Source organism: Dermacentor variabilis, chromosome 7 (genome assembly GCF_050947875.1).
Source record: "Dermacentor variabilis isolate Ectoservices chromosome 7, ASM5094787v1, whole genome shotgun sequence".
In the NCBI taxonomy this organism is placed as follows: Eukaryota; Metazoa; Arthropoda; class Arachnida; order Ixodida; family Ixodidae; genus Dermacentor; species Dermacentor variabilis.
Genome location: NC_134574.1, coordinates 141670572 through 141690945, shown reverse-complemented (window position 1 = coordinate 141690945; position 20374 = coordinate 141670572). Strand labels below are relative to the sequence as shown.

The 20374-nt window shown below is 50.0% G+C and overlaps 1 protein-coding gene across 1 annotated transcript in view; it reads right to left on the bottom strand.

Annotated features, from left to right (window-relative positions):
- The window catches only part of LOC142588020 (transmembrane protein 135-like), a 39957-nt gene extending 20765 nt beyond the window's left edge, over positions 1 to 19192 (bottom strand). The window contains exons 1-6 of the mRNA XM_075699452.1: positions 19000 to 19192; positions 15968 to 16104; positions 6833 to 6922; positions 4593 to 4626; positions 2560 to 2628; positions 899 to 945 (exon numbers count right to left, since the gene is read on the bottom strand). Of these exons, the coding sequence (XP_075555567.1) occupies positions 899 to 945; positions 2560 to 2628; positions 4593 to 4626; positions 6833 to 6922; positions 15968 to 16104; positions 19000 to 19155 (533 nt within the window). The 5' untranslated portion in view covers positions 19156 to 19192. The remainder of the gene's footprint in view (positions 1 to 898; positions 946 to 2559; positions 2629 to 4592; positions 4627 to 6832; positions 6923 to 15967; positions 16105 to 18999) is intronic.
- Between the last annotated feature and the right edge of the window lie 1182 nt (positions 19193 to 20374).

Below are 20374 nucleotides of genomic sequence, written 5' to 3'. Positions count from 1 at the left end.
AGCGCGTTTTTCCAGCGCCGTTTGCTTTCTGGTTCAGTTGAGCAGACGACGCTGTCGAGCAAAAGCCTCCAGACGTAGAGCTTCTAAGTTATGAGAAACTCCATGCCAGCCAAACTCTGCGTTTAACCGTGGTACGCGTATTCCTCCTGACTGGCCTACGCGAAAGCTTCCGTAATACTGCACGCTTTTATCCAGGCGAACGCTGCAAAACGACCGGGCTGGCCTCCGCAGTTTTGTGCGAATCGCTCTTGGCTTTAGCACAAATAACGCCTGACTCATTGTTTGCGCCGTCATCGCATGATTACGACGACGTTGACTCAGAGACAGTCATGTATAATGTACGCTTTCATGTTTCAATTGTCCAAGGAGTGACGAGGGCTCCTCATGTTTTTCTTTGTACCTTTTTGTTCTCCAAACTGCTTATCTCTCGTAGTGGCGAGCACAGCGCCACCGCAAACTTGGAGCAGCGGACACAAAGTTCCTTTAAGTATTAATCTGTGCACACACACAAAAAATAGCATTTTGCAAGGAAGAAAGCATCAGTGCGGCGAGACGCAATAATGGCAACACAGCTTATATAATGACGGCGTTGTAACTGTAACTTAACTATTAAAATAATATAACCTCGCGTTGTGTACGTCTGCTCCAACCTGTATAAGACAATATGATCACAGCAGAGCGGACTGTGAAGTGAAAGCATTCCTTTCTTGCGGTAATGTTTTACGCACGGCTCGTGTACGTAGGGTATGGCACGTACGTATACCTACCATACGTATGCAACGCGTACGTATGGTACGTGTTGCGGTGAACTAGAGAGAAATTCCTTTCTCGAACAGCGTTACAATGTTTTCGTTTTTTAAACCAATGAAAGAGACGCGTACACAAGTGGAATACCTACCGTGCCAGCCAAACGATTCCGGCCAGACTAGCTGCGAATAACGGCACCTGGAAAAAAAAATTGAGTTAGAGGCCAAATGAACGTTGTTGCTTTTATCTCAACAACGCCTCGAGCATCTTATAACAAGCCGCACAAGCCAGCGTTGCTAATAATTATTGTTGCATTATGATTTGTTGTTTGTGTATTCTATGTTCAACATCTCGCTCCTGCCACAGGGTTGACAGCATAAAGAAAAAGAAAAAACTTCTGTATATGCAAGACGCTGGGCTATCGTTTGTCGTGCATTTTTCGGGGTAGTATTCTGGGCATCGGCGAATTCCGCCGTATTGTCGAATTCTGTAATGGCGGAATTTTGAACCAGTCAGAGAGGCCGTAGCAGTCCTCCGGGCCAATCAGAGCTGACAATATGGCGTAATCGTGCCCGATGTCCAGAATGGTACACCCGCTCCACACAAGACCAGAAATGGACGGAAGCACGGATGTCACTGGTGGCGCCATCTGGTTTCGGTTGTACCAACTGCAATGCTTCTATAGAGCCGAGAGCTTTCGCACATGTAAATACAACGCCGTTAAAAAAAACCGACATAGCAATACTGAGGTGCAACAAGGTGGTGATGATGATTTATGGGCATCCTCTCTGAAACGGGGCGGCAACATAGTCACCTAGCCTGCTTCAGTTAATCAGGTATGCTATACATTTTCATTGTAGCATGTTTATATACAACTTCTTAATCTTTTTTCGGTTCCTCAACACTTCTCTACTTACCTCGTACCGCTACGTATGCCTGTAACGGATCTGGTCGTATCTCTTTTCTGCTTTTTAATGCGTAAGCATTCTTTACACTTATGTGTCCAAGACCTGTCACGCAAAAAGTGTAATGCCTCGTATCTGCACAAAAATTCTTAATTTGCAAAGTTAAGGCATTTAATCGTTACAGTAGCGTAAATGTAGACGATTGGTAGCTTTATAAGCGATAAGAAACAAGCTAAACAAAAAAAGAAGAAAATACCTATAGAGATACATACGTAGGGTTCCTTAGGAAATGCATGGGGAACCTTATAATAGGGGTGAGCCAACTGAAATTTGAGGGCGGATCAACTTGAAATTTGGGGGAGGGCCAACTTGAAATTTGAGGGTGGGCCAACTTGAAATTTGAGGGTGGGCGAACCTGAAATTTGTGGGTGGGCGAACCTGAAATTTGTGGGTGGGCGAACCTGAAATTCGCGGGTGGGCCAACTTGAAATTTGGGCGGTGAGACAAATTAAATTTGGGGGTGGGCTAAGTTGTCATCTGCTCTTGCATGTCAGCGGTTGCTTATGTACTGAAGGTGAGCAAACTTTATTGATAGATCGAATACAAGTGGTTGAAAACTTTCCATGAATAGATTATTTTAAGAAGGCTTTACCTGTGCAGCAACGACCATGTTTCAGGCCAAGCCACGTTCGAGACAAAGCCTCGGACACTCATATCCCGGCAATCCCAAAGCGCGGCACTGCACCCGTTAAGAAACTGGCATTGGCGGTGGCGCCAGATTTCCCTCTAGGTAACCCTGTGAAAAACTCTACTGTAGCGGACAAAGACGGTGTTGTGTTACATCGCAAGGAATCTGAGGGATCTGTGTAACTTTTTTTTTTCTTATTGCCCCCTTTCCGAATCTCACCTGGAATCGATGAAGACCTTGAGGCAAAACTCCACCGTGTTGAAGCGCTGCGAAGGCAACTTCGGCACCCTGCAAAGTGAACGAATGGAGTTTCATTGTGAGACTCCCGTCAGTTGACGCTGCTTCGGTTGACACTGCGAACATTCACGATATCGATCTACACTTGAACTAAGAGAAGCTCAGAGTGCAGTACATAATCTGCCCCGAAATGAGGGCTATACGCGCAACAAATAAATATTACGAGTTGCCCTGATCGAACAGACAGTATGTAAAAGCACATCGGTTCATGACAAGTTATTCAAGTAACTATATACTTCTGCGCTATCATTATGCACCAGGTAATACATGCACCAGATACATGCGTTCTTCTTAAAAAAAAAAAGGAAATTGCGTGGAATGTTCACTGGGGACACATGTGCGAGAGCGCTATACCGTAGAATATGGTGCAGAATTACCAAAAACAAAGCGCACAGCCCAACAGACTGTCGTGACGCTGGCATCGCAAGCAGACCACCACGGCGGAGAACGTGAGCGCGAGCTGGCACACAGGCGTCCTGGCACGTACCGTTGTTGTTGTTGCTGTTGTTGCCTATCACTCGTGGGGCTCCTACGTACCCACGATGGAGCTTAAATTTCCGAATATCTATGGAATTAGCATTGGATTCTGTAGGATTGCCTGTTAAAATAAAATCAGGAAAGTGATATGGAGTGAGTAACAATTAATTTAAAAGTGCGAAAAAAAAAAGAATTTAGCAGGGCATTCGTCATTCGGTCAGTTCGGGTGAGGAGACCGACGTTACTTGCGCAGCAAATCTCAATGTCCACGCAGCTAAGTTAAAGAACAAAATCGCTAAATTTTTGGGTATTCTGACTTTAGGAACACATATTGTAATTGCGAAATGGCAACGGAGCGCCAGGTGAAACCAAGTGAGCTTAGTGGAAATCTTACGAGTATGTTCGAAGACAACTTTCTGTGGTAACTTGCTAGGCGCGTGGCCACAGAGTTGGCAGACGACAGAGACAATGCGTGCACTTTCACGTTTCCTAGGTGACACGGGCCTGGACTCACGCCTGTGATACCAGTTGTGTAATGTGTCATTCACCTCGTTCCTCCCATTATCATCCCCCATTGTGACCCTTTTTCTTCCCCTCTTCCCCTTCCCTTACGTAGAGTAGCAGGCCAGATGCTCCATTATCCGGCCGACCTCTCTACATTTTCCAGTCATTAAAATACTTCTTCTTCTTCTGTGGTAACGAAAAGAACGTTGCGAAGGTGGGGCTCCTACGCGCGTTTACTCCGCCAAGTAGTCCGATGGCGGTTTCTTTCTTCTTTCGGTAGGGGGGGGGGGTAGGGAGGGGGGGTTCGTTGAGCAGATACTGAATTGGCATAGCTTCTACGTGTGATAGCTTCGCATTATCTTGCTGTTTTAAATAAGGTGCTTACCTTTTCTCTTTCCCGGCTTAAACTTAGGTGGACGAGAATGCGAGAACTATACAGTTTCACACGAGCGCTCTTACTTTTGTGGGGCTTTGCCTCTGTGACTTTCCTTTCGTTCCCAGAGGACCTTGTCCGGGAGCACGTAGTATGACTACTTTAGGTATGTGAGCCCTCCAAATTCGCTGCGAAATATATTGGAGTTTCAGTTATCACTTCTTCAAAAGCGCCCCTGTAGCACTTCGGGACGATCTTAACTAGGACGCCGGTGCATTTCCCATAGCACATTTTTTAAAGGAGAGATATCAAGCAGACTTGGCCTCACCACTGTTCGGTCGCGTATTCGCAATGGCAGCGCGTTTATTTATTCAGTTTTTATATATGGACTTTCAACGTACCGCAGCCCCCGGTGTGGGGAGTACAGGATACAAAAATGGCAAAGAAGAAGAAGCAGAAGGACGAGAAGAAGGAGGAGATCCTAGGAGGAGGAGAAGTGTGCTAGGGGGGGGGGGGGTGTATATTGTTGTGACGTTGTGTATACACTTACGTGTATACGACGTCATACGAGAAGGTCGAAGAGGGCAGGAGAGCAACTCACCAGTCTGAGCATGGACACCAGGAGCGCCTGGACACTGCAGGGGCAACACGAACACACGTATTACGACGAGGAGATGGGGTGCACCGATAACCATACGCCCGCACCGAATACGGTAATTACGACATTGATTTATTAAATATTGAAAAAAAAGTCTGCCCGTTTGATTACGCGTCTAGAAATGGTGGAACGCGAAAAGGGCCAAGAGCGCTACACCACAAAAGTACACCGAAATATATGATTCAGGCGATGACACTTAGCGACGTGCGACAACCCCCGTGGCGTCTCTATATTTAAGACTATATCGTGTATCGACAACCAACATGGTGCAGTTTCTTCAGTCGAGAGGGCGCTTCAATCGGGGAGCTCCTGTAGGCACAAACGCACGGAAACACCCGGAAATCGCGCGGTTCTGCATTTGACGTAGGACTAGCTTTTTTGAAGAAATTGGTCGCATTTTTGAAGAGCGCTTCGCTTTGTGCGTAGTTTAGCTAGGCAGTGTATACCAGTTTGGCCCACACGGGGTGGCGGACTTGACGCTAAAAACTGCAACACGAGGTGTGTGGAAACCGCACGAGCTGGACAGCCGCGGTTATCATCATCATCCTCTGTCGACCTCAACGTGTATTGCGGGCGACTCGTGAAGCTTGAAGTCGCGCAGCGTCACGTCTTAGACGAGATGACCGATCTGCGGGAGTGAGGTCGACCATCTTGTGCAGGAAACGGCAAATGTCCTAAAAATATGTACGATATTGCGGTTATCACAAAGCATCTAATGTTATACTAATTGCGTTGGTCGACATATTTTGCTTGCGCAAATTCCTTGCCACTGAATTTGTTTATGTACTGTTAGCACCAACAGGAAGGGACCGATTAAAAGTTCTATTGTGTCCCGGAAAGTCTCTACATATGTGTGTATTCTGTCTAGAGAGACAGCCTTTATGTAGAGTCTCTCTAGCCCGAAGGTGGTGACCGAGAACAGGGCTTCAATTGAGTTGACTATTTAGTAACAGAATACGTACGCACACACACACATATGGACTTACTGGGGCCCACCATATGTGCATAAGGGCGTCATGCTGTCACTAATGACAGTAAGCAGGCATTATTCGAATAGTGGCAGTTGCAATACGAAAAACACTGGCGATCACATGAAATAAAATGACAAGATAACAATTGGAGGGCCGGAGATACATTCAAGGCTATTGCACTCAATAAATTTACGCAGATGCAACGCACATCTTGGAATCTGCGTGAAGCGAAGCTCTCGCGTAGCGGCCAACAGAACGCTATAAGTTTGCCTATTCTATTCCTGGCGTCCCTTCGGCTTGCATGTTCCTGGCCGTTTACATGGCCCATCTTGGGACACTGTAGATGTTACATGGTTGCCGCTTCAAATTAACGTAACTCGAAAAGTTCGTCGGCGATTTAGCGGCGATTGCGAGAGAAATGTGTTAGCAGTACGTCGCACCTCTTCGAGGTTCCGGACTGACGATTCAAAACCGCTTCCACCATGTAGCGAAGTGCTGTTCAAGAGCTCGCTCGACACGCGTCCTGCGTATTCGAGGAACGAAGTGCAACCGACGATGGTGCGGAGAAGACCACCGTCTAAATATATGTCTAAATATAGCTCTTGAAAAAGGCCGGGCCGCGGCCCGACCGCTTTCTCTGCAAGGTCATTGAAGGTCATTGAAGTCATTGAATGCAAGGTCCGTGGTGGCTGAAGGGGACACCACGTTCGTCGCTGAAATTTGCGGCCCCCTCCCTCGTCGTACAATGCGAAATTTATCGCTTGCACACAGTTACACAGAGCTCGCCTGAAATGCTTGCGCAGCTAGTAGAAGAAACACTACTCTGTCCAAACGCAGCGTGAATATTTTTCCAGGTATGACGTCATTTTTCGTATTGATACCTTCTTTTCAGTGTGTCTACTGTTACATTTTGTTCTGCGTGTATGTTAAGCGCCTAATTGTATACACCACTCGTTTTATGTACGTTGATACACGATAAGAATTCTACTGCTTGCCTACTTTTGTGTAACTATATTCTCGGACTTGAACTGTAATTCTTTTGAGCAGTCGATTGTGCCGCTCTGTCTCCTCGTATATTTGTTTAATCCAAACTCTGTACCGACGTGTTATTGTACTCACCCCTGTTACAATCCTACCAGGGATTGACTGTTTCTTGAAATAAAATTTAAAAAAAACGCCGAATCACCGGAGAGGTAGTACACCAACACTTACCGTCTCGGCTCCTCGAGCTTGATGCCCAGGTAGACCGCCGCCAGGCACGAGAACAGGACTTGGCCCGGCGAGAAGTGACCCAGGTGCGCGCTGCGATTCGGTCACGTGACGGCACCATTACGATCCTTACACACTTGCGCCGCGGAGAGATCGTACAGGGTGTGTCAGCGGCGCGCGCAAGCTTTGCAATGTCATTCAAGAGCCACAACCTTTCCTATCGAGATCACCGTAGAAAGAAATCTGGCGACGCTGCGAGCGGTTCACTTGTCACTGGAATAACGGACAGTGCGTGGATTTTCCAACGATTTGGCAAGACTTCGTTCATTAAGTGTCCGTCTTGCGGACGTGTCCGTTTCGTCCGCTGCTGAAGTGCTGATTGGCTGGGAGCGCCTGTCTCCTTCCGGCGTGTACCCCAGCCCAGCTAATCAGAAATTCAGCAGCGGACGAAGTGGACGTGTCCACTACGTGGACACTTGCAGAATAAACTCCCCCCCCCCCCTCACCCCACATCTTCGAGACTGCGCGAAGACAGCGCAAAAAGGTGATCACAAGGACGAAAACGAGACCAGAACAAGCGCTAGTCCGTCTATAGTCGGTGCCAACCTAAGAACTAAAATGTTATATCTATACATATAACTCCAACTCAAACGCAATACAATAGCCAAATTAGTTTGCTACACACGTCAAGCAATTACGTGTGTTTAAAAACAACTGTTTACCCGTACAGATCGGTCTTTTAAGTCACTGGTTTCGAGATGAAGTCTGAACGTCTAGGGCAAATTTAACGGTTGATCTTGATATCAGTGCTTTGCCGAAGGTAACATTTTAGCTTGAACCAAATAGCTTTTATTTTCCAGTTAGCCTAGCATCTACACTAGCAGAGCTTTGTCGTTAATCTGTGAGTGGACTCTTGCTGGCTCGGCTCTCCTTCAGAGGTGAAGGGCACGTGCACTGCGAATTTGTGGGCGGAGCTTGTATGCGATTCTTACACTCCATTTCAGATATCAGGTGCAACGCTGTGGAGGCTGGAGAGACCTTTCCGATGCGAAAGCGCCAAATGGGCCATTGAGCGAAACGTCCGTCGTCTGTAGCGCGAAACGGCACCTAATTTCCCATTGGCTGCGACGCCACACCTCACGAGCGCTCCTCGACGGAGCAGAGCTGGTGAAAGGGAACGCCCACTGCGGCGCTGGCGCGCCAGGCGGTGCGTGAGGGGAGAGGGCATCGCCGCGACGCCACGTCATCGTCGCTCTCGGAAGCCTGTTGTTATCCGCCCGTTCCTTGTGGGCGCAAGCTCTCGCCTGCGTTACACCTGCGCTTCGGTAAGGCCCAATCAAAGCGCGTCTTGCGTTTCAAACGCTAGCTTGGCCGCGAGTAGTTCCTAACTCGAAGGACCGCGCAGCGGCGTTCAATTGGACACTAATGCTTTCGCATTCAAAACCCACAAGGAGTGCTTAGATGTCCTCGGATATATTTTTTTGCAGTGGCTGCCTTCGCACTGTGAAATAGTTCGATGTTCTTGACCATAACTGTGCGTAACATTCTTTAGTTAGGCTCTGTATTGGGTGAAAAAGTCCTAATCAAGAAACAAAATAAATTGTGATATACAACTGCTAATGCATTGTTATAGATCAATTAGGCTTTCGTTTATATTCATTTCGAGTTTATTCTTGTTTGCGACCCGTCGGGGCAGCGCCGCGTGCAAGCTCGCGCGAGCAAACGCCGCTGGCGCCCAGCGAAGTGTTGTCGCCTTCGCGCTGTTCACGCACAACTACATCGAACTAAAGAACCCAGTCAGCCAACTTGACAATAAGAAGGAAGCTTCACGGTAGCCGCGTACGTTAGGCTAAAAGTGTCACGCTCGCACCATAATTCTTCATCGCTGTTCTCCCCTGTGAGGCAGTTACGAGTGCTGAGGAAACATTTTGCGCAATCTCCGCTCTGCTAACGGGAACAACGACGGAGGCTATGCGAGATGGCCTATTTCATGCTATGACTACTGGGTGTCTGGTCTAAGTGTAAGGCTCTCGATCAGGTGTTGTGGGGATGCGCGACTCTCACGCCTCCCTTGAGATCTAGTTTTCCCGCATGGCTCGTCTCCTGCAGGGCGGCTTCGCCCGCCGCGTGGCCTGGCGCCCGCGGCGGTCGGGTGGTACAAGCGCGGTGCGAGAGATGGCGCGAGCGTCGCGCCGCTGCGGGGTTACTCGGGCGCCGGGAGACAAGGCGCTCGGTCTCTCTCGGGGGTTCGGGAAGCAAGCGTGCCGCACGTGCAGCGACCCTCTTTCCCGGCGGGTCGGCTAACAGCCAGGACGTCCAGCGCGCCGACGCATGCTTCTGCGAGACCGCCTCGCGTGGCCGCCTTCGAACGCGCCACGATTCGCGTGACAGTACACGCGAAGGACCAGGCGTTGGGATCCAGCATGGGGCGAACATATTCGCTCGCTTCCGGTCGCGGTGAGTCAGACTTCTAGATTTGTCGCGCGCCCACCGGCATGCTTTGTGGATAGCAACTCGGCTAGCAGGCACTGATCTATGAAAGGTGCAATAAATGCCCTTGTGATTGTTTGCACTACTGTGTTGTCCTTCCTTTGTCCCAAGAGTACGGGTGTGAGAGACCCCCACATCTGGCGCCCAACGTGGGGGCTCTTGGGACATCGGACGATAGTTTTAACAGTTTTGCTTCGTTCGAGACCTTTGTTTGAACCGAAGCGTAGGCCTAGCGTGAATTTTGATCGCTAGCGTCGGCGGCGTGCTTTCTTGAGCGAGGTGATGGTGGCGGTAGTGTGTTTGAACATGTCAACATGCTAAGCCTTTTCGCAAGTGTTTTTTTTAATGACATTCGTCAGTACGAGAGCCACGTGGTCTGCATCCTGGGAGAGCGAGGGTGAGCGCTCGCGGAGCAGTGGCAAGCCTGAAGCGAGTGAGTACGGAAGCCTCGTGGGTGGTCCGAATTTCTTATGTAAATAGCTTCTTCTATCTCTTTGACTCGGATGAAGTCGCGGCTCTGGGAGCCGGGTGGCCGCGGGCCACGGGTGCCACTACGGGCTGACTGGTATTGCGGCCTGGCACCGGGCGCTCCGACACCGTCTGGGACAGTGGGCGCCGTCAACTCGGATGCTGCGTGCACCGAGCGGAGTAGGACCACCTCACAGAGCTAACGTCTCGCGGCTGCCTGTTTTGCGCCCATTTTAGGTGTTGTTTTTGGATGCCGGTTGTTGTCAGGGTAGCGACGCTTTAGGCCTAAGGCTTTACGAAGCTGCCTGTCGCACGTGGAGGGACACAACCTGGTGGACCGTGGCCTTGAGGTGTTGCAATTCGCTTCCCTCATTCTATTTAGCCTCGCACGAATTGAAATTACTCGTTCGACTCAAGGAAGCGAGCTTCGTTCACGTGAACTTAGCATCTGAGTAGCTGCCCGATCTTTGCTAGCCGAGTTGAACATCGTACCACGTGGGCGATGCGCATGCATAATTCCTCTCCCTTGCACTACTTTAGTGTTTGCCGAGTGTGTTGAGTTTACGCAGCGTGATTGGAGTCACCCCTGGTTTGCCGTCACCTGCACATCGTCTGCGCTGCTGCCCCGGACTACGATCGAGCCACCCCGGGCGATGGTGATGCTGTGGCCAGTTCGGCGCAGCGACTTCGGCGGCCTCCTGTATCCAGCTCACAACCCTCGGCGGCGGACAAAAGAGCCGGCGGTCACCGACAGCTACGGCGGCTCTTCCCAGCAGGGCGCGTCGGCGCGAACGACGCTTGCTCGTACCGACTACTGCGTCGTCGTCTCCGGAGTCCTGGCCTGGAATCGTGCCGCCGAGTCGGCAAAGCTGCCGCTGTGACCGGCGGACGCCAGCGGTGCACCCAAGGACAATGTCGGCTCGGATGTTATGGACAGCGTGCGGATATTTCTTCGGCGCGACCACTGTTTAATAGAGAGTTTTAGAATAGGGGCCCCAAACGTTTTGGGGCCCCCAAAAAATAGCGTCGAAGCCACTGCGCATGCGCAAGACGCAAACTGCCTTTGGGTTTTGCGTTGGGAACGCTATTTCACCGATTTAGCGGGAGCCCAAATAGCGGCCCCAAATGTTTTGCGTCGGCAAACATGGCGGCACCCATCGAAGCGACGGCTCTAACCTAGCACCAAACTGGGTTCGATTCGCGGTAACGCGTGAAGTTCGCAAGCTAGGAGAAGTGACTGCGGTTATCGCTTTCTCTCAACTAGCGTGTGTTATGAAGATTCATTAGACGCCGCTGATTTTGAATTCGATTGTGGATTTTATGGCTCGTAGGCCTAACACGGCTAAGCTTGGCTGGTGAAGGCTACTAAAGTTGGTTTGCTCAAAACTAAGCGCAACTAATTGTTTGCTGCTTACAGAATAACCTCTAAGTTGTAACTAAAGGCGAATACACGAAACCCAAAATTATTATTCCTATCATAAAATGGTATATTTTATTTAATTATTTCTAATAGCTTTTCTTTGACGCCGTAGTGGCGCTGTCAGCGCAAGACGCTATCCGCAAACGTAAAGCCCTATTCTAAAACTCTTCACTCCTACGTGCCCCAACGCTAACACCCGCAAAGCTCTTTGGGGCCCCAAACTATTGGGGCCCCTATTCTAAAACTCCCTAATGTTCTACCTTGTTTGCGAAGCACAGTTTGACGTTAGACCGTGTCACACGTCTCGCCGGAATATGTAGCGATTTAAGGTTCGGGGGACTCTTGGGACAAAGGAACGACAACACAGTAGTGCAAACAATCACAAGGGCATTTATTGCACCTTTCATAGATCAGTGCCTGCTAGCCGAGTCGCTATCCACAAAGCATGCCGGTGGGCGCGCGACAAATCTAGAAGTCCGACTCACCGCGACCGGAAGCGAGCGAATATGTTCGCCCCATGCTGGATCCCAACGCCTGGTCCTTCGCGTGTATGGTCACGCGAATCGTGGCGCGTTCGAAGGCGGCCACGCGAGGCGGTCTCGCAGAAGCATGGGTCGGCGCGCACGCGGGAGACGTCCCCTCCGCGCGCCGACCGGGCAAGAGGGTCGCTGCACGTGCGGCACGACCGTCCTGCTTCCTGTCTCGAACCCAACGCCCGAGCGCCTTGTCTCCCGACGTCCGAGTAACCCCGCAGCGGCGCGACGCTCGCGCCATCTCTCGCACCGCGCTTGTACCACCCGACCGCCGCGGGCGCCAGGCCACGCGGCGGGCGAAGCCGCCCTGCAGGAGACGAGCCATGCGGGAAAACTAGATCTCAAGGGAGGCGTGAGAGTCACGCATCCCCACAGTGTATATCATAGCATCGCTACATAACTATGTAAAGTATGTAAAGTTACATCATCATTGTGCATAACCATTGTGTACACTGTACATACTGAACATCATCTTGTGTAATGTGACGGTTAGTTTATGTGTAATTGTGAGTATCCGTGGGTCTATGTGGTTACATGTTAGTGAGTGTGCTCGGACACTTCTTTCAAAACGTACCATATATACAATGCTTCGTACGTTGCACATGTTATCGCCCTGGTGGAATTGTGCCGTGATTGTGACAGTGTTCGTATCGTTTCTTGTTGAAATAAACTTGTTTTGTAGCTTCCAAGAAGACTTCCGGTTAAGCCCTCTGGAAGAACACAAATTGCGATAGCTTTTAAAATTACAGAACTCCTCAGCCGGCACCAGATCTGCGGTAGAGTTGCAGTGTTCGACAAGCGAATTTTATTGTGAAGTACTGCCAAAAAACATTAATAATAAAGAAGTCCATACATGAGCTCGACGCATGGCGAAGGTTCTTTTTATCTGAACACATCAAGAATATGTGGACACAGTATACAATGCAACGAAATATTTCTTTTCTTTTACTAACTTGACTGTCGAAGTTGCAGGACAGGAAGTTGTCCTGGCTCCTGAACACACTGCCGCCACGCGCAGAGGGTGAGAAGAGGGTCTATTCAGAGATTCGAATACGTGAAGCTCATACTTGGCACGTTATTACGTAACGCTATCGGCGAGCCGATCAGCTTGTTTGTGTCTGTGGACGCTTCATTCCTGGATTGTCCGCCGAGGATTTGTATTAGTACCTTTTGGGATTGTCGTATCACGGGCGCTCCCGCCAGGCGTTATGCAAGACCCACATCTGAGTACGGGGGCGTGTTATTACGTAGCGACTATTCCAAACACAGAAACTGCCGCAAGACACCGCGTCAGTGGGCAACGAAAACATTGTAGCAGTCACAAATTAAACTTTCGGCTAACTAATATCAACTAATTGATTGTTAAGGTGCTTACTGCTAAACAGCGAGAGGAGCCTGCAGCACTGCCGTAATGCACCACACCGTTGTGCAACGGAAACTGAGCGATATAATGACTAATTATAAGCAATGAGCTAACTAAAGTTCACTAGTTATCTTCTAGATTGTCCACTTAAGGACGCGTGCTGCAACTGAAGAATCAAAGCCAAATGGAGAAGTCGGGTCAGCGTTAACAGTCATCACGAAACTAGCACCACTTTCGATGTGTTCGCCCGTAAACGTGCGTCGAAATGCACTCGTGTTCCACTTAACTATTCTCTCGGATAGCTGTCTTCGCGCACTGCATGACGGGATGAAAGTAAGCTCGTCCTACCGTTGCGTAGCCTGGCGACGTCATCGGAAGCTGCTTTCCGGAAATCGAAGGTGACGTCCACTAGCGCACAAGAACATCTACCATGTCAGTGCCGAGCTCCTCCTATCGATAGTTTTCACGTGACGTCACCGATGCAGCATCTCGCCGAGCTAGTACCCAAAAATGGTGGCCACGATGACGTCATTGCACCGTATTGTCACGCGTACATAGCCTTTTTATCACATAATTTTTTGACAGGGACTCATTTTCCGCCGGATTATCGTTGTTGTCGATTTGTCACTGGGCCGAAGACACGACCTTCGCGCTGTCGTGCTGTCACGTTTTTGTGTTTACGCAAGTTCTCGACTTTCTGGTACCGCACGATGGTGGCCGCGATGACGTCAGTGCAAGCTATCTATCTATACAGCTGTGGCTTCTAAACCGTAAGACGCACTGCACTGTAGCGGTACTGTATCGTGCTCCATCAAAACGAGAAGGCCTTCTTTTGTAATTTACTTCGCATTCACGCACTGGCTCGTGAACTGGCAACGATTGCAACTCGGTCAGGGTCACCCGCGCGTTCGTTGCGTATAGACAAAATTGCGTAGCAGTTCACTTGTAACGGTATTCGCAAAATCACAATGTCCGATCGCTGTATGTGCCCTGTTATCGCGACATCCGGACAGACTTCATTTATAAAGGCGCAACGCGAGAGTATTTACCCGTTCGTGTATGGACGGTATCTTTATTTCTTTCTTTTACCTTCTCTCTTTTTTTTTGCTATCTTGGCAGGTTGCCGCTGCAATGACGCGCGCCTTTTAAACACTGCTCATTCTGATCGCCTATAGGAAACGCACGCGCGTGCGTAGGATAAAACGTATTATGTAAACAGTGGTGAACAGAACGTTTAGTTATCGTTCGAGATGCGTAGATATGGATTGGTATGTGTGTGAGGACTTAACCGATATAGGACAAGGGCGCAGTAATCAAGGTCCCCGGAGGTTTCTGGGCTTCCTTACGGGGAAACGAGACGAAACGTTAAGTTGCAGGAAAATTTGAGCTTCCATCCGTTGGCAGGTGCTTCTCACGATTCCCCCCTGCCCCTCCCTCCTGTTTCTATAGCTATAATTTCCCACCTATACGTCGGACTGATTCGTTCTGTCTGTAAGACACAGCGCGAACAATGCTAGCCGGTGGGCTATACGTCCCTATGTACCTGGAAGCCTTCTATCGGCAGAGCCCTGGACTGAGGGTTCCGCTGAGCTGACTCCGGTGTATCTGTAGTGGCAGCTTTCTTTGAGCATTTTATGGAGCTTTCATTTCGTTCTTTCACCTCTCGGCCGGTCGCATGGCGTACCGCACATATTGCAGGTCCGTATTCGCAAAAAGAAGTTTGCACGCTAGAACTGCTCGTAATAGCAATTGCCATCCGCTCGTAAGGATGGACATGTTATTGGCGTATGTTTGCCGGCCAATGGGGCAAACACCGTTTTGAACGAGTACGAGCTAGCGCAGTCGCGAGCTCGTATACACTCTGTATACACTCTGTCAAGGACAGTAGAGGAAAGTCGAGGACAGTCGAAGGCAGCATAGGACAACAGTCAAGGAGTCCAGGACGGTACAGGACAGTCGAAGGCAGTATAGGACAGTCGAGGACAGCCAAGGACAGTCTAGGACAGTCGCACGAAACGTGTTTGAGCGTCTCCTCGCGACCACAGCTCATCAGAAGCAGCGTCGCCAGCCATTCCAATACGGAAAGCAATTAAGCTAAATTCTGGCGCGGATAGGATAGCAAATTGAGAAGGTTTGTATCGGTTTGTGACTAACAACAACAGCGCACTGAAAACGAAGGAAGGCGTATATATACACCACGCAATTAGGCGCTGACGTTGTGTTGTTCAACTGGACAACTTATTGAAGGAAGGTGGCGGCTGAGTGTATACGTCGTGGCAATCGGGGCGGTGTTTAGAGGTGCGCCTTTTCGGCCTGAGGCACCAAACAAGCGCTGAAAGGCACTGTTTCCTCCTCACACTTGGCAATGCGTTGCCGTGACTACGCGGGTGCACCCGAGAAATTGCTCGGAACCGAAATTCTGTTCGGCCACCGCATCGTTGACATTCAAATTGTTGACAATCAACTGGATATCAATGGAAAGTCAAATGAAGACAGCGAGCATTCAACAAAAACGCAACACTCATAACGACTTTTTGTAAAGGCCACGGGTTGGTCTGTCTACAGTGTACCACGACACCTCTAAACACTGTCTCCTACGTCACCTGTCCCTCGACACAGACACAAAAGACTGCAATCATCCACTGCTGACGAACGCTCGGTCAGCGAGAGCGCTCTGTAACCCTTAGAAGGAATCACGCGTGACATTCAACTGTGTTTCAATAGAAAATATACATATGACAATGGATGTTCTATAGAAACGCAGCACAATTTCTGTAACGATTTTTTTTTTGTACGTGCGGGCACTAGCCAGTTAGGCTTTCCTCGGCTTCATTGCCGGTCGGCTTCACACGGGTGTTCCTCACCTTGAGATGCAGGCGAACGCGCAGAGGAAGAAGAAGCAGTAGGCGATGCTGAGAGAGGAGCGAAGGCTGTTTCCGATCACGTAGCTCAGTATCAGCTTCTCCAGGGGTTCGCCCTTGGACCGAGTCAGGGCACTCGTCTGCACACACACGCAATACAGGTGATACGAGAGGTGAGATAACCGCGGAGTTACGCGGAGACCCTCGATCTCCAGGCCGATGGCCTGGATAGATAAGCTGTGCGCTGCGGCGAAAACAGGTCCGCGACCGTCGTCGATCGGAAGAGTTTCACGGTTGTTGGCAATGAACCGCGGGCTACTCGCCTTGAAGCGGGCGACGCGGGTATAGATACGAGCGATAATTAAGCGGAAAGCGATCGGAGCGATAGAGACGGAGATGCGTGTTTGCGCGAGCTTGCGCATATCTGTCGATGAAGCCTGCATCGAGCGTCGGTGAAGTTAACAAAAATGAAAAGAAAAAACGAACGTCGCGCGCGTGCGTTTGTGTGCGACGGAGTAGTACGGGAAAGCCGCAACACGGAATAGGGGGGGGGGGCACTCTTGCTTAAATAGGTCAGCGACATGTATACGCGACGTTATTGGCGTTATCGCGCTTGTAATCTTAAGTTTGTTTAGATTAGATTCGGTGTCAAGCGTTCGGTTTTAGTGGCATTAGGCCTTACATAAGTTTACATTGAAAGTCGATACCTTTTCACATACACACACGAAAGTTAGTGGAAGTGGTGATAAGTCAGCAGCAAAACACGATAAAATTTGCATAAATGTTGTAATGGAACGCACGTCAATGACGGCACGCCTATTAGATATAGCTTTGAAGGTAATCGCTGAGAGAAAAAAATTAAGCGACAACAACAGGAATATGTAGCTCAAGGCAACATCGATTTCAGGCCTTTTGAAGTACACGGGAAACACTGAAATGCTGTTGTTGCACTTAAGGGAGAAAGCAGAGTTCTATACCGACGGTTGAGCACACAAACTTAGATTTGGGGCCCTTCATGGCTTTCGAAAAAAAATAAAATGCCGAAAATCGGCGAGTTATAAAAGAAAATTTCGGAAAAGAAAATGGCAAGAAATCTGCTCGACAACAAATATGATCATAGATATGCAAACAGCGATATGTTAAAGCATCTCAAGCGGACAAATATGTTGCGTCAGTGAACTTCTATTCGAAAATTAGCAATATATATTTGAGTGCAATCCATATATATATATATATATATATATATATATATATATACATATATATATATATATATATAATGTATTCGCTGGTGGGAGACAGAGGTATAAACCTCACGCTTAAAGCATTTTTCTTAAATTTTCGTACTACAATTGATTGCCTAAATCAGAAATATGTTTCTTACAACCGGTAAATTTTTATGTATTTTTGTTTAAATACAACGCTTATTATTAAATTAGGCGCAGCGAATGGCGAGCGAAGTGATTTCTCAGTTCCCACGTAGGTGCCAGTTCGTATCGTCCCAAGCTGCTACAAAGGGAGGCTTACGGAATACTCAAACTGCGAAGCCAGCGAATTATCTAGCACGTTTTGTAGTGTCAAAGTTCTGCACTTTGAAAACGGAGAATATCAGAAGTAACGCCAGTCTCCGACTAAAAGTGATGTCAGTGCGCAAGTTACCTTGAAATGCTACGCATCAGAGAGAATAGAAACGAGTGATTTGCAAAAGAACAATAGCCTGATTGCACCACAAAGAGTTGTTTTTTAAAAGAATTGTACAATAAGCGCTGGCGGAAGCAAGCACCGACGTACTACTCCACTCAGGTATACAATCCGAAAATGGCATTAACGATTAAAAAAAAAAAACAGGAGAGAACAGGAAAATGAAAAGTGTGAAACAAATTTTACACCTGTACCTATAGTTCAGTGATCATGACAACAAATTTGTGAAAACGTACGGTAGAAGGTTCAGGTGAAGATGGGCCAGTTGAATATCCTCGAAGTAACTATTCTTACTTGCTTTTGTCTAAAGAAATGGCTCCGCAAACAGAATGTTTGCACTATAAGGGCATCCACTGGCGGCCACGGTGTATGTCAGCAGCTACCCGTGAACTCGGTGCTGGAACATGCGTTCCAGATTAACCTGCTAAAGCCGGGGCCATAACAACACTTTCGTGTAAAGAGAGTCAGTTCCACCACGTCCGCTTCGACCGGGACCGATCGCCAGTGGCGTAGCAACAGGGGGGGCCGGGGGGCCGTGGGACCCGGGTGCACGGGGCCAGTAGGGGGTAGGGGGGGTGTCATATACGTCTGAAGACACGCGAAAATTGGCGATATCCTCGCCTTCCTCGACTACACCAGGGGGGGGGGGGTGACAGAAGAGCTAAGGGCCCCGGGTGCCAGGCCACCTAGCTACGCCACTGCCGATCGCGTTGTCGCTTACGTGAACGAACCGCGCGCAAGACTGCAGCCGCACCCCCTTCGGTCGTCACGTTGGCAGTGTACTCGAAACACCTGGAACGAGGGCGATCTTCCAAGCCTACGAGTCCGTGCCAGTTGCCGTGGAGACCACCCTGCCCCAGATCTCGCTCTTCTATCAACTAGAAGCGCGTCGTCCCAGCCTACGTCACGATTACGACCACTTGGATGACAAGGTTCGCGGGCCAATCGCGACGCGGCTTCCCGATTATACTCGAGCCAAATATATATATATATATCCCTCTCTGGGTATTAGGCTCACCTGCACCCGGCACCTATGGACAGACATAGACGAGTGAACCACCAGTTTACCCCAGAGAGGTTGTCCTGAGGCCTCTCTCTCTTGTGTCGAGAGAGAGGAACGGGCTGTTCTAAGTCTCTGTCAAGATTTCCTGTAGGCAACACTACTAAGTGACTGGACCCCTAGAGACGGGGATTCGTGATGAAACTCTGGCCAAACCTCTCTCGATCTCTCTAGATGCAAGTCTGCATGCAAACAACTAGCCAGCGTACATGTACATGCATAGAAGAGCGAAGCCTCCGTGAAGGATGGCGGAAGTTGTATAGGTGATGCATACCGAGTAGAAGATTAGGTGCAGCGGGAACGTCGACGCCATCACATCCTTGAAGAGGTCGATCCACGCCCGGTGGCACATGGGCGTCCAAGTGTGCGCTGTCTCGTAGCAGTTGAACGGCAGCTGCACGTCCCACAGGTTGCTCCAGACTTGGCCCATGGCGGCGCCACCCGCGCCCGGGTGAGGTGGCGGGACCCGGTAAGACGTCCACTGGGATTCGCTTTGGTTCTTGCCGACGGCCAGTGGGCAGGCGTTTGCGTGCGCCTTGACCAGGGCCGAGACGGTGCGGGGACCCTTCCACCCGGTCGTCGTCGACGTGCGTATCAATAAGTATTTTCAAGCATGGACTTCTCGTGAGACTGTTTCCTTTCCTCGACCAGACGACCGGATTCGCTATTCAACGGGGCAATTGGTTTGTGCGCGCAAAGATGATGCAGAGCGAGGCAGTGTGATGACTACTTCACTTGACGTCGATGCACGGACAAACCAGTGTTCTCAAAAGCTTCGACTCGTCAGAAGACTGCTTCGCTCCTCCACAAAACGGCCAGTTTCCTCGTCAACAGCAAGAGGGCAACCGTTTGCACCCACACAGACGCACAGATAGACTGTGTGATGACTGCTTCACCCTACCTTTGACGTAGGGATCCAACAGTCCTCATAAACGCACTTGCCAGAAGGCTGCCTTCGCTCGGTCAACCAGCTGGCCGGGCTCGCTTGTCAATAGCAAGAGAACAACACTCGGTGCGCACGCAGGTGCGGACTAGAGACAATGTGACCACTGCCTTGAGGACGTCGTCGATGCGCGGATCGATGGATCTTCTCGGAGCCTGGACTTCCCGGATGACCGCTTCGCTCGCCGGCGGCGTCCACGATGCATCCACCAGTGGAAGACAGAGCTCGCTTACTGGCACGGTGACTCAGACGGCGGGGCAGCGCTGGCCGGTCCGGACGGCCTTACACAGACAATGGTCACGCCACACAACAAACACGCGCGCGCTGAAATGGTCGCGACGCGCTTTTAAGGAACAAGGCGCGAAGACAATGGCCAGGAGCCGCGTCGCCGTCGGTTAGGCGTCGTCCTTGGACGGCGTGGAGGGGCGAAGACGATCCGCCGCGGGTGCTAAGTATACGGCGTCTTGCCGCGGGACATGCGCAGGGCGTCGCGTCGGGAAGAGTGCTCGACTTCGGGAACGCCCCGACGTTTAGGCTGCAGCGTGTTGAACGAGAGCGAAGAGAACGCTGCGTCCATGAGAAGTTGTTCGTCCGCGTGACATACGCGCGCCGCGGTCCGCGGCCACTGACGAGACCCGCGAGGTGTGCGGAAGAAGCGGATCGCGCGCGCGCGTGGGGTATAGGGGGTGTGGGGACGCCGTTCTAG